At 38.4% G+C, this 13,957-nt stretch overlaps 1 protein-coding gene across 1 annotated transcript; it reads right to left on the reverse strand.

Annotated features, from left to right (window-relative positions):
• Positions 1 to 2,863: 2,863 nt before the first annotated feature.
• LOC122671708 (internal alternative NAD(P)H-ubiquinone oxidoreductase A2, mitochondrial-like) lies at positions 2,864 to 13,744 on the reverse strand. Its single transcript, XM_043869090.1, has 9 exons — positions 13,121 to 13,744; positions 12,335 to 12,545; positions 12,052 to 12,212; positions 11,797 to 11,862; positions 5,680 to 5,843; positions 5,422 to 5,536; positions 3,660 to 3,839; positions 3,412 to 3,578; positions 2,864 to 3,193 (listed from the first exon to the last, which is right to left on the reverse strand). Exons 1-8 carry the CDS (start codon positions 13,577 to 13,579, stop codon positions 3,426 to 3,428), a joined length of 1,509 nt encoding a protein of 502 aa, XP_043725025.1. The 5' UTR covers positions 13,580 to 13,744; the 3' UTR covers positions 2,864 to 3,193; positions 3,412 to 3,425.
• Positions 13,745 to 13,957: the final 213 nt, after the last annotated feature.

The following is a 13,957-nucleotide window of genomic DNA, read 5'->3' on the forward strand; positions in this document are numbered from 1 at the left end:
GATCCTCTTCCTCTGTGTTCCCATCTCCGTTCAGGTAACACCCTAACAGGTGGTGATTTATTTACACTACTGTAGCTATTACTAAATACTTCATTTGGATCAATTGAAACAAATGTGTGTTTTCAGAATGTCACCGCTTTCCCCTTAATTACTATTCGGCTCATCAATAAATGGTGACCGATCTGTCATGTGCTATTGATCTTGTAACTTACATCGTATCAAGTGTTCGTTGCCATATGGCTCTTGCGGATTATCTTTCTTTGTCATGTGTGGATCACCCAATATTTTTGTGTGTGATGGATGCTATGATTTGGTTATTGGTACTGCAGGATGGGTAGCTATTTGTTTATTTGTCACACTTTGTTTCTGTCTCTATGAGTTGTGGTCAAACAGGGACCTGTTGGCACCAAAGGCTAGAGGCATCCTGCAAGGATTGCAGCAGACAATGGCAAAAGGTATCAGAAATAGAGATATGGATAGACAATGCTGACCTAATCAAATGGATTATGCAAGTAACCAAGCTAGCTAGCCTTGGGATTTATTTAGATTTTGATATCTATTTCATCTTGTGGCTTTAAGATGGATGTACATTTAGGTCATGTTTGGTATGGATTCTAGGTAGATTACACATTCTTGGACGATAAAAAACAGCTATTTTTATCATCCAATAATGCAAAATCGATTTAAAATGCATTTCAAGAATGCATACCAAACACAGCCATAATGAATTCCCTTGTAATCTCGGTAGTAAATAGATTAGTTCATTTTTTATTTTTTTTTGGGTAGAAAGTAGATTAGTTCCCAGGGTTAGGATGGATAGAACTCAAGCTACTACACTTGAAGATGTTACCAAATTTATTTTCTAGTAATTTTCTTTCTTTCCCATAAACAAAAATCCAATTGTTTTTTCATGCAATTCTTGGGGTGGGTAGGGTGGGACCATGGAAAAGACAAATGGGCTAACAGGAATAACATTGATTTTCCAACTTCCCCACCCCACTCCAAGAAATCAGTCATCAAAACCCTATTATCCAAATCTATCTTCTATTTGTTTCCAGGTAAAACTCTTCTAGAAGGAAAGGTTTTAGATACAGTTAATAGGAAAGTAGAAATGTACTTCAAAATTTTCCTTTGAATCAACTGAAACCCTAACAACGACATTAAGGTAGTGTTTGGTATGTATTCTTGAAATAGATTATGGGTCTAAAACACACATTCCGAAATGAGAAAATAGAAAATAATTCAATTTCAAAATATGTTCTAATCTCAGAGTCTATTTCAAGAATGCATATGTAGTTAAGTTGTCATTTCCACCCCCCTATGAGAGGAACCGGACAACCGGCCATGACAGGGAACTGGCAGGGAAAAAAAATTCTATCAAACACAACCTAAACTTCTTGATCTTGGAAAGAATAATATACATCACTACCTCCATTAATTGACCATATGAACATAGTACATCTTCCAGTTTATGGTGATATTAAAATAGAGAAGAAAAGGTAATCATCAAAAGAAAAAAACAAAAGAATGAAGAAAAGATAAACTAGGTTTTCACCCCTAATAATCTTTGAAGTCCTTTACCAACTAATGGTTTTCTTCCTCATGTAGCATAGGACTATAGAACTAGAACTTGCTTAATAGGAGATTCCCTAAGAAACTTTTGGACACTTCTCCCCCCCCCCCCCTCCGCCCCCATTTAATATCAACACAAGCACACTTTTAGGTTGCTGGAGTACTACCATGGCTTCAAGAATTGGTGATCGGATTGGTGAATTGGCAGATTCAGATCGGAATTGGTTGTGATCGATCCCTATTCTGACCAATCTATTACAGCCAATTCACACCAAAAAACCCTAGACTCGATCGCTTTTTTTAGGTCTGAAGGCCGATTCTAGGGTTCTTGGACCAATTCCAATCCGATTCGTATTGGATTGGCGCCCAAAAAACAATTTTTAAAACCTTGTCTACTAGAGCAAGCCAATTAGTGCAGCTTGTGAGGGCAGTGGCTTGTTGTCGCCACAATCCATTTAAGATTGCTTCTTCACAAAACCCAAATTATAGAAGTTCCGTGGTCCACCCTACATCTGCAAATTATCTTCTTGATCAATACGCATTGAATATTCTTTATTTTTCTTGTATAAACAAAGCTTGAAAAATAGACCCCTTTGGCTATTTGGCTCGAGGCCATAGGACAATTTTCCATACTATTGCAAGGATTCAATGGGGCCCATTACAAGGAAGAAATACTAAGTATGAATAAAATGAAACAAAACAAAGAGTACAAGCAATTGAGACTAGAACATATTGTCATTTTCATGAAGCTGTGTTTGGTATGCATTCTTGGAATGCATTCTAGATCGATTTCGCAATATTCTCAAGCGATAAAAACAACTATTCTTATCATCCTAGAATGCAAAATCAACCTAGAATGCATACTTAACCCTACCTTAGTAACAACTACTTAAGACATTACCAATGTTAAAATGCATGCATATCCAAGTTCTTAATGTAAAACGCTACAACCCCCCAGAGACTTTTCTTGCGAAGCCTTAGATTCAAATCACTCTTCCTCTCACTCATAATCTCCATTTGTTTTGATGTAAAAAGCCCAGATATAAGACAAAGCAGGGGGGGGGGGGGGAATGGGTTTTAAGCATAAAATAGTGACTTTTGCTTTAAAACTTTACATCTCTTTCCACTTTTGACAGGAAAAAATAACTCCGGAATGAAAAGGTTTTACATAGAACCAAATGGGGTCAAAGGTGAAAATTGTGCCTGTTTAGGACTTCTTTGATTCAAATATCTGAAACCTTTTAATTGGAAATGAAAGTACCAGTTATACAGGAGATCTCCAATTCCTTAAAGAAGAGTTGACAAAGATCGCATGTAATATATAAAGTCATTAAAGAATTGCATTGTGAAACCAAAAATCCAACAATTTTGCTGTCAATATTGCAATATGATAAATAGAACAGAGATAAATGAAGAAATAGTAACACAGACAATATCTTATGTCATGTACAATTTTCAAGTTTTGGAGGAATTCTATGACAGACGTATACATATCTGAAAGTGCGGTGTGTGTGAGAGAGAGAGAGAGTCCCTTATTAATAGCCATATTGATTCTATTCCTCCAGCTATTCAAGTGCATGACTCCTACCACCCGCAAAAATGAGCCAACAAACAATCCTGTTTTCAACAACAAAACATTTGAGCCAGCAGCCAAGTTTCTAATTTGGTCTAGACTAAAAAAAAAGTTTTTTTTTTTTTTTTTTTTTGGAGGTGGGGGGGGGGGGGGGGGAGAATTTGGGATGCAAAATCTATTCAATAAAACATACTCATATTTTGCACTTCAACCTTCACTTGACCAAAAACAGACATTATAGGAGGCCATGAATGATTATCTGTTACCTCTAATTTTGTTTTCAGATACGGTTTATATCACGACCAAACACAAATGTGGTAGCCCAATTGACTGCAACATAGAATCTGTTTCTCCAGCTTACTACTCTTGTTAAATATGCTGACCGCCAAATAAACCAACTAACAAATCCTGTCAGAGACAATCCTTTTGCCTCCTGATAAAGAAAATTTGTATATGTCAGCAAGCCCAATCATTTAATAATACAGCAACAGACACAACGTGATAAGAAACTAACCTTGCTTTGTCTGAGGTCCACAAGAGCCTTATACCTTCCAACAGTTGCCATGCTTCCCAAATGTTTATAAACAAATGGGGCACCCAGTTCCATGTCCATTCCAGTGTTTGCATGCCCTCCACCAGCTTTACCAATCCTGTTCAATAGGCTCCCTAGATATTTTCCCTGCCGCTCTGCAACCTGGTTCAATCATTCCATTAGGAAAAACAGTATAGTGATAGTTCATTACCACAAACTATGCAAGGAACATTTAAATCTCCCAAAAAGAACTAAGAACCTGGGTTAGACTGTAAGAAAGCAAGTATTTGGCTTTGCATAATTTGTCTTTCAACAACAATTCAGCCTTATCCCATTAAATGGGGTTGGCTACATGGATCCCATACATGACATGGGGCCTAAGCTATGCATGTTTTTCCTCACCACTTCTCCCAGAGTCATTTTAGGTCTGCCCTTGGCTCTTTTAGCTCTTTCAATCTGATTCAAATCACTCCTCCGGACTGGAGCATCTAAAGGTCTCCATTATACATTGCCATGCCACCTCAAACGACTTTTTTGCAGCTTATCAAGTATCAGACCTACTCCCAAATCAGCACTAATTTGTTCATTCCTTACTTTATCCTTCCTAGTTTTACCACACATCTATCTCAACATCCTCGTCTCAGCTACACTGAGTTTATCTATGTTAAGATATGTACATGTACCGCAGGGGTATTTCTGTCAGACCCTGCGGTACTGTGTTCAGTTGGTTTAGGTCACGATAGGGGGAGTGTCCGTATTGTGCTGTGAGATAAGTCATAGAGTTGCTTTATTTCCTTATAATTAGATTTCCACTCTTCGTAGGTTTCTTACTAAGAGTTTATCAGTTGATATTATAAGGGTGACAGAAACTATCGTTGTCTACAGTTCTTCCCCCTTTCTTCCATTGCTCTCCACTGTTTTTTTTTCCCTGTCCTCTCTCTCTTCTACTTCGCAGGTACTAGTTTCAGGTTTTGGTTTCGCTACATGGTATCATAGCAGTAATCAGTATCATGGGCTGGAGCTGGCAACAATCGTTGGTCGACTACCGGACATTGTACAGAGTAAGAAGCAGATTACGGTGGCTAGATCAAGTGCAAAGGTTGAGTATAGAGCTATGGCTCATACTGCAGCTGAGTTGATATGGTTGAAGGATCTCCTACAAGAGTTGGGGTTCATAGCTCCTAAACCAATAAAGATGTATTGCAATAAACAAGCTGCAATTTACACTTCTAGCAATCTTGTATTCATGAAAGGACCAAACATATTGAGGTCGATTGTCACTTTGTGAAGAATGCAGTTATGCAAAAGATCATTTCAACTCCATTTGTCAACATCGGCAATCAACTTGGTGATATGTTAACGAAGCCGTTGTTTCGACCTGCATTTCTTAAAGTTGTTCCAAACTGGAATGGGATATATATATACTCCAGCTGGAGGGGGAGTGTTAGAATACATGTATCTCGGTTGGTAGTCCATGGGTGTTCATAGACCTCCATATCGTGGGTTTATGTTTCCTTTCCTAGTTAAGTAGTTTAGATTAGGCTCTACCCAGTTTTCTTCCCCTTTTGATTTCTATCATCCTCCACTTCTTTCTCTCTCTCCTGGTTCTCCAAGGTGCTGATATCATTACAAAGCAGTTTATATGTTTTGCAACAGAAATAGGAAAAACATTATCAAATTGGCCTCCAAAAACTCAACAACAAAAGCGATAGAAAATCTAAAGATCTCAATTTCCACCACTGACCTGAGCTAAAGCTGGAAGTACTGGTTTGCCAGTGCTTTCAAGAAATCCGCAACAATCTCCGATTGCAAACACATCCTGCACGGAAGGAACACGCAACCATTCATCAACACCGATCCTGTTAACATTGATGGAAATAATTAGAGATGAACTTCCTGCATACAATCACATAAAGCTTTCGTAAAATGGAACTTCATAGAGCTAATGTAAATAAGATATGAATTCTAATAATAAGCACTGCTCCAGAGAATTATGATGTACCTTCCACCTGGAGATTTTGGAAGTTGTAGAGATCTTATCAAAGGAGAGGGACCGACACCTGTAGACCACACCAACAACCCATACGGAACCTCTGTTCCATCGTTAAGAATAACCTTCTGTGGCTGAACATCTTTTACAATTCCACGGACAAGACGTACACCTGACTGGAAATATGAAATGCAAAGTTTATTAATGGGAAACAAATGCCCAACTAATCATGATAGGACAGATATGACACATTACTTAGGTAACTTTTGGGAAGATGCTGTCCTACAAGTTACAGACAATTGCAGTCTTCAAGCATTGGACAGTGAGATACTAAATGTAGTGGAAGCAGAAGCCAATAAACCATGAACTAAGGAAGAATAATAAATGGAACCAGAGTAGGTCTACTAATCAGCATGGAGGGATAGACTCTAAAGCTAACTATTCAACCATATACTGTCAAAACTTGTAAAATCATCATACGAACTTCATCAAACAGGTCAGTTTGATATACTGGGCTTTCAGAAACTCTCTGAATCCAACTCCAGTAAATCAAAACCCCACCTTCATGTGCCTATATCTGAATAGACAGAGCTAAAAAGCCTCAATCAGAGTAAAATCAACAAATATGCAAGACTTCTAGGACTTCTCCAAACTAGGAGCAAATGTAAGTAGCTCATCAGCAAAAAGGACATCTGATTCTCCTAGTAAGAAAACAAATTCAAATCAAGAACAAAAGGCAGAAAACTAGAAAATATTGCCTTGAAAATTGGGATAAAGCTAAGAATAAGAAGCCTTTGCTCAAAGCAACTCTTCAACAAGGACAGAAGTATATAGACACACATATTAGAAGATTGTTTTGTAGTTCTTAGCTTGTGTGATCTGGAAAAGTTTGCTTTGACTATTCTATCATAGTCTTCAAGCTGAATGGGTGAACAATTCACAGAGTTGAACCTAGTGAACTAGCCCTCAGTCAACAAATGAGAACTATATGTAAAACAGATAAACACAAGCAAGTGCACTTATAAATTTTAAAAGGATGCGCAAAAGACAAATTTAATCAGTTCTGAAAGGACATATGCATAGTAAATTAATGGTAAAGACACCATAAATGTTTATGCTTTTATGCATGCATGTTTATATTGAAACATGCAAAGTATATTAATGCTAAGGAAATGGACTGTTTACAACTTCAAAAATAGTTCTTATGGAACACAAATTGATATAAGAAACTTCATTTCAAAAAGATATTAGAGACATAACCTAAGTCACTGCAGATACATAGAAGAATAATCAAAAGCTAGGGGGAGGGGGGAACCACAAAAAAAAAAAAGAAGCAAAAAGACATATACACACAGACACATGCACAAGGATTTATGTGCCCCCTCCTGCCTTTCGATCCTTCTTTTACAAGAATGCAATTTAGTAGTCCTTCTAGTAAAGAATTCCCCAAACCCATAGGAAATCCAATACGGAAATAGGGAACCATCAAAACTCACAAGACAAAGGAGAGTGGACCCTAAAATCAATTTGGGTTGGGATTCAGGTCACTTAGAAACCAGATGACCAGAAACAGAAACAATTCAATAGAGACAAATCTGTCAAGTTAGCCCAGCCAACATGGTCAAACTTTAGGTGGGAGCCAAATGAAAACATATTCTGGTCCTGGACAACCACATAAAAGAGAGTCATTATATAGGAGGCAGCCGTCATAGATGATGAGAACACTCGTTGAATTCTGGTTGTTTCCCTTTCTCCTTCATTACATTTTGGAGTATTTTTGGAAGTTCAGATATATATGAGCCCAAATTACTAGTTGACTTCACTTAGTAGTGTTTGGGTCTGAGACAAGTAATTTGATAAAGTTTGGTTGGTTGGGATGTTATTTATTGGACAAGAAGTTCTTTACATGGCCCACATAGGAAGGCCTTCCTATGTGGTACAACTAATTGGAGCACTTGGAGGTGTGATGTGGCAACTGTGACCATTGGATAGAGAGGGTATGGTCAGGATTGCCCATGTGTTAAATCTCAGATTCAAATTCTGTCATATACCCTTCCATGTATTGGAATTTTTCCCTGTACTATTAGTCATCCATATGTTTTCAACCATTTTCCAAAAGATTCCTTTCCCTAGCGGATTTTAGAGCATTATTTTGCCACATTACCAACTCCTCAGAGGCTGAAACTTGACATGTGAACATAGATCCCTATGGCCTACCTGACAAAGAATTTGGCACAACCTGATCTAGCATTTGGCATATAATAGGGCTGTACAGGAAGGCCTTCCTAGGTGGACCACGCAAGAAACCAGAACCTTATTTATTTTGTTGGCATTTCCAACAGGATTCTTCTCATCTTTGGACTTCTAATAGTGGTAGTAGCAGCTGGACACCAAAGCATATTTTTACCTCATTGTAGTTCAGACATATTGGGATGAACTCTCTTCGGTTGCTGCTGGATTGAATCTTGAGAAGAACTTAATGGCAACAAGGCAAACATACCCGGTGGTCAGGCGCCTAGGTGGCCGTCCCAAGGAGGATTTTAGATGTATAATATGATATTGCTATCCAATAAGATGTAATTTTGGTGGCTTATATGTAAAATGAAAATTGTATTTCTTTGCTTGTGAATATGAGGGAATGTATAAAATCAAAGAATGTCTTCTTTGAAGTTATAATTTAACCAATGAAACCCATTTGGTCTTCTTCCTCTTTGATGTCAACAGTGGAAGAGGATGTGGTTGCAGCATAAATTCCATACCTCCCTCCTACTACTACTATGATGGTGGCAGTGGCTACCATTGCAATCTTTCTGATGGTAATGGCAGCTGCTACTACTTCTTGTCCCCATTTTTCTTCTTATTTTTCCATTCCCTTTGGATTTTCTCCCCATTGCCCCTTCTTTCCTTCCTGTTTACCCCTTTTCCTCATTTTTCCTTTCTTTCCCCTTATTATCTGGCTGGGCACCTTGAACAACATGGCAACTCGTCACTTTTTATTTTTATTTTTTATGAGATGGCAACTGGTCACTTAGATGTTCAAGAACCTCCTTGTCACCTAGGCGATGCCTTGACAACTATGGTGAATTGTCTGATGGAATTGTGTCCATCAAATCCATATTTAGATGGTTTAAACTTAATTAATTTGTGTGATTTTATGGGTGGTTGTTGTCCTTAGGTTTTAACCTAAAAGTTGTTCATGACTAGGGACAGAATTGGGCATTCTGTTCATATGGTCCTCACACTGTGTGCTCTCAGGAATATTGATTCCGAGACACAAGTGTGAGTGTGCATACATGTGTACATTGAACTAGATCACATGAGAATCTTGAATGGACTATTTGGTGCTTACGATTGATCCCTACACCTGAGAAGTCCTTATCGTTGCAATTAGACATTATGGGCTTTGGGGTACCAACGCTTGATGTCGGACTATATATCAGTTTCTGGATTCATGATCTTTGGCTGTGAACGAAAGGGACGCTTGACATAGAATCCACTTCCCTCATGGAGAATATCAAAGAGAAAGATTATTTGAATATGATTCGATGAAATCCGGATCCGGTGGCACATTTTGTAAATTGTTTACAAAAGGTTTTGAAAATATTACAACAACAACTCAGCCTTATCCCAACTAAATGGGGTCAGCTACATGGATCCTTAACAAAACAAAGTAGGGAAAACTGAAAGCCACACAAAGGGAAATATTAATATTTATTTTTATAAATGTTTTGGAATTTTTTTGGTGGTCCAAACAACGGTTCAGATTCTCTGTTCATGAAATTATGACAGGCTAGGATGGTGTCAATAATTATTTCCATGCCCTTAGGTCTGTTATGTGATATGTTAAGTGGAGAGACTTAAACGTAATTAACTACCACTTTTGGAGATATAAGAGTTATGGTAAATATCTTTAATTGGGAATTAAAGATATTACTCAATATTATATTTAAGGTAGATAACCAAATGGGATCTACCTCTTCCTTATTTTTAGCAATTAAGGGGTTCAACATAGAATGAACTTGGAGAGAAAGAAAGTTGTATCACTAGAGGATTCTAATCCAAAGTTAGAAACTAAAGAGAGGGACAAGAGAGTGCATTCTATAAGGAAACTACTTGTAGTTTTCAATAAATTAGGAGGGGGGAGAGGGACAAGAGGGTGCATTCTACCATTAGGGTTTTCTTCCCTAATGGTAGTGTGTTCACTCTTCTTTTGTGTTGTGAGAATTAGGATTGTGAACCCTTGGAGTGATTGTGAGAGATAGAATTCTACGTGTTCTTTCTGCAAGAGTTGCAGTGATTCGTTTAGTGGAATCCCTTGTGTTGCTAGGTTGCGGAAGAGCTAAGTTCCCTAAGAGGCATTGCGCTTGTGGTGTTCAAGATAATTGTTCTCCCCTTCCAAAGGTTGGAAATATTTGTTATACCCTAGAACTACGTGAGGCTTGATTCATAAATCTAACCGGATTGGATTCACTGAATTTACTTTCCAAGGCGTATCAAATCAACTCTAACATTGTAAAGCTTCATGGTGCAATTTGTGATGCATGGATGGCTAGGTTTAATCTAGTAAGTTCATTAGGACTTGAGCGTTCTCACCTCCACAAAAAGGGGAGAGTTCTCATAGAGACACTTGTTTGGAGCAATGCAGAGGACTATATTGGAGGACAGAAACATGACAATGCTCTAAGGCTCCCTTAGACCTTTGGATGGGATTATAGGGATAATGGCCATCAGAGTGGCTAACTGTCCCTCAGTGACAGATCTCTTTCAAAGATGCTAAAAGACAGGTTAATTAGACATTTACCAAGTTATTTTCTCACATTCTCATGCTGTTAGCTGGCATGTGGGCCCCTCCTGTCCGTGGAGTAAATTGAAGCTAAGTTTTTGCAGCTTCTCAATGAGCAACCCGGACCCTCCGGCATGGGTTGGGGGGATGGATTGGACTGGTGAAATTTCTTTGTGTGTTCCAAGGTCTCATAGTGTTGGCATTCAGATTGGACTGAGGTGCTTCCCATTATCAAAGGACTCAATACTGTGAGCGCCAGAAGTTTCCAAAGCTTGAGGTCGAGGGCAATTCCCAGTTGTCCATTGGCTAGATGAATTTGGTGAGCAAGCCCCCCTGGATATCCTCTTTACATCATTGTGGCTAGGACATCAGCTTCTGAGTTGAACTGCTCATTCCATTGGAGGTCAAGATTACCACTGACTTGCCTGACACCTTGGCCAAAAGCAGTGTATCAGGATGAGGGTCAGATCTTACCTACTTAGTAAACAATCGATGGGGCTGAGAGTCAACATCATTTATGACCAGTCTTTGTGCTCTGGAACACGTCCGTTGCAGTCAGGCCATGTTGTGTTCTTTGTAATATCATCAGTTTACCCCATTTAAAAATAAACAAATTAATAAAAAAATCTCCATATTAAAGTAAATTATATGGATTTTTCCATCTTTTTTTTTTTTAATAGATAGGCCCAAGGACAAATTGAACTCATGACCTCTTAATTGTGAGGTGTTGGTCCTTGCCAACTGAGCTATCCCCTTGATGTTTCTTCCTTTCTCAATCATTCACTTAATCTCATTGCCGGCTCTGCTGAAAACTCACTCTAATCTCCCAATCCTGATTCCTCTGACTTCTCCAAAACTGAATCTCTCTCATAAAACCTCTATCCTAAAGCCCTGATCTATCTAATAAACTCTCAAGTAAACCATCTCTACTACCGCCCACCTTGTCTCCCTCTAATTTTCTGGTTTCTCAAGGAGACCTCTTCTTCTAGCTAATAAATTTGGCTTGAACTACAAGTTTAATTGGAAAGAAAAAAAGGAAATAAAAAAACAACTCCAGTACAACATCTCTACTATTTCCCACGACCTCGTCTCCCTCTAATTCTCTGGTTTTCTCCATGAAACCTCTTCCTATGGAAAACAACTTTTGCTTTAAATACAAATTTTCACAGAATAAAAAGCATGAGCAATGGTCTTTCTAGAAAGAAAAATCCAATGAATTTTTTAGGCAAAAAGGATTCAGATTATAAATAAAAATATGTAGGCAGCAAGGGATCAATATCAACAACATAGTTAATGTAAAGTAGCTGCTAATTCTTTATATTCTGATGTGAGTAAACACCTCTCACCTTAGTCAACTGCTTAGAAGCATATTGCCTGAGGCGATCGTCAAAGGAAGATAATATCTCATTGGCCTGTATGACAAGGAAAAACTTTAGTTTTACATGAACATAGCTTTTGACTCCCCCAAAGTGGGTCATTTATAATTTATTTAACCAAAGCAGGTGTTTGTCCCAACAGAATCAAACTCCAATGAAACGAGAAAAAATTTAAGAACAAAATCCGATTCTGATGTCTTGATTGTTGACATTGCATTCACAAACCTCAATCAGGGTCACATGGATGTAATCTTTCACATGGGTGTATCTTTGATGAACATCTTTGATGATGAAATCACTAAGTTCTCCACTGAACTCAACCCCAGTTGGACCACCTCCTATGACAACACAGTGTAACAATCTACTTCTTTCTTCCTCTGAGATTCCTGCATAAAAATTACTGTAACTAAATGGGAAAATTTCATCCCAATGTACATAACCAAGAGAGTTCATGCTGAGCCTCAAAAGCATTAATGTGCTAATACTGCAAATATTCAGGAAGTAGTACCAGGCACATCGGACAACATCAGGTTCAGGAGTAGCTTCCTACGGATCTCCTGAGCATGATGAACTTCACGAAGAAAAATAGCATTTTCCTTCACACCATGGATTCCAAAAGTTGATGCCTCTGCTCCTGATGCAATAACTAACTTATCATATGAGATCTTAAAGTTCCATGGCTTCAGGGTGTTCTCTTCCATTACAGTCTCGCAGTGCACCTTAAATGCCATCAAATAAACAAAGAGTTTTAAGGCAAAGTGCAAATTTATCACACCAGTTCAATTCGGGTTACGAAGGTAGTTTCTCATCACAAAAGATGAATAGGGTAAAGAAGAATAAGGTAGAATTCTTCAATGATTACGAGGGGACGAAATTTATCAGATGACAGAGTCCTAAATAAAAAAATTGTAGGCAAGTGTTCCTAAAACTTTTCTGTTTCCCCTTCCCTTTTGAAAAAAATCATGAGCAATCTACAAAGACCACCCAATTATTCTGCATAAAGCAAACAATAATTGCTGCCCCCAATCTAGAACTACAAAATGTGGTGTAAAAAGTACAAATATTTTCTAAATTTCCTCCTCAATAGTACCACTTGAATTTGCATACCCAGTTTTTCCATGGGATACTTGACTAAGAACTCAGAACCAACAAATCAAAACCACAAAAATAAGATTGTTAAAGTGCACTCACAATCAAATTTAATTTTTAGCTCCAGATCAATTAACCAGAAGTAAAGAAACAATGCCTAAATACAAAAACTGGAACAAATATAAAGAAGCAAAGACCAACGAACCACATGGTTATCAGTATCAAGTCCCTTGCAATTTGCAAGAAAGAAGAAAGAACCAGGCTCCCGAGAGATGGCCGGTTGAATCCTTCCGATGGGTTCAGCTACTGATCGAAATTCAAGCGTACCAACACAGGTGGAAGCCAGCAAAGGAGTGAAAACCATATGATTCCGAGGCGACACGCAAACAACATCGTAGATACGGGTGTCTATATCTTTCATGAGCCTACAACCAGCCCACCCTGTACCTAACACCAGAACCCGCGGCTTCTCACCGGGCTTCGTCGGCCCAAGACCGGAGTGCTGATAATCATTTGAGGATGGATTCTGAAGTGTCGATTGAGTGCTGAAATGGGACAAAGATGTGAGGAGGAAAGGAGAAGATGGGTTCAAGTTTCTTTGCTTAATTGAATAGCCAATGGAGGAATTGACATGAATGAGCCTTCTGAACCAGGCCATGTTCATCGGATCACTGAGAATTTTGCTTTTCTAACAATAAATATTTTACATAGGATTCGTGATTTCTGGAGTAGGAGACGAAGAAAACCAGATCGAGGGTGTTCTTGAATGGGGATCAAGATGAAGGAAAATCTACAAATTTAGTAGGAAAGTCAGCTAATTTTCCCGGCATAGTTACACTATACATTAGATTATGGGAAATTTTCAGCGCCCCCCGTGTCGGACCCAGTATTATTGTCAACCCATTAAGTCCTAAAATTTGAGTTTGAACCCAAAAACTAACGACATCACTCTCACTTAACCGAGTGGGATAAAATGTAAAAAATACCCTTCAGACCCCAACCCATCTTCAACCTAAATTCTTACCGTTGGAACTTCTAACCT

This window comes from Telopea speciosissima, chromosome 8 (assembly GCF_018873765.1).
Source record: "Telopea speciosissima isolate NSW1024214 ecotype Mountain lineage chromosome 8, Tspe_v1, whole genome shotgun sequence".
Classification (NCBI taxonomy): domain Eukaryota; kingdom Viridiplantae; phylum Streptophyta; class Magnoliopsida; order Proteales; family Proteaceae; genus Telopea; species Telopea speciosissima.

Coding starts and splice junctions, on each gene's coding strand:
- LOC122671708 (XM_043869090.1), bottom strand. CDS start 13,579: ATGAACATGGCCTGGTTCAGAAGGCTCATTCATGTCAATTCCTCCATT. Junction 12,546..13,120: donor TTGATACTGATAACCATGTG/GTTCGTTGGTCT, acceptor ATGGCATTTAAG/GTGCACTGCGAGACTGTAAT. Junction 3,579..3,659: donor TGGACCTCAGACAAAGCAAG/GTTAGTTTCTTA, acceptor TTTCTTTATCAG/GAGGCAAAAGGATTGTCTCT.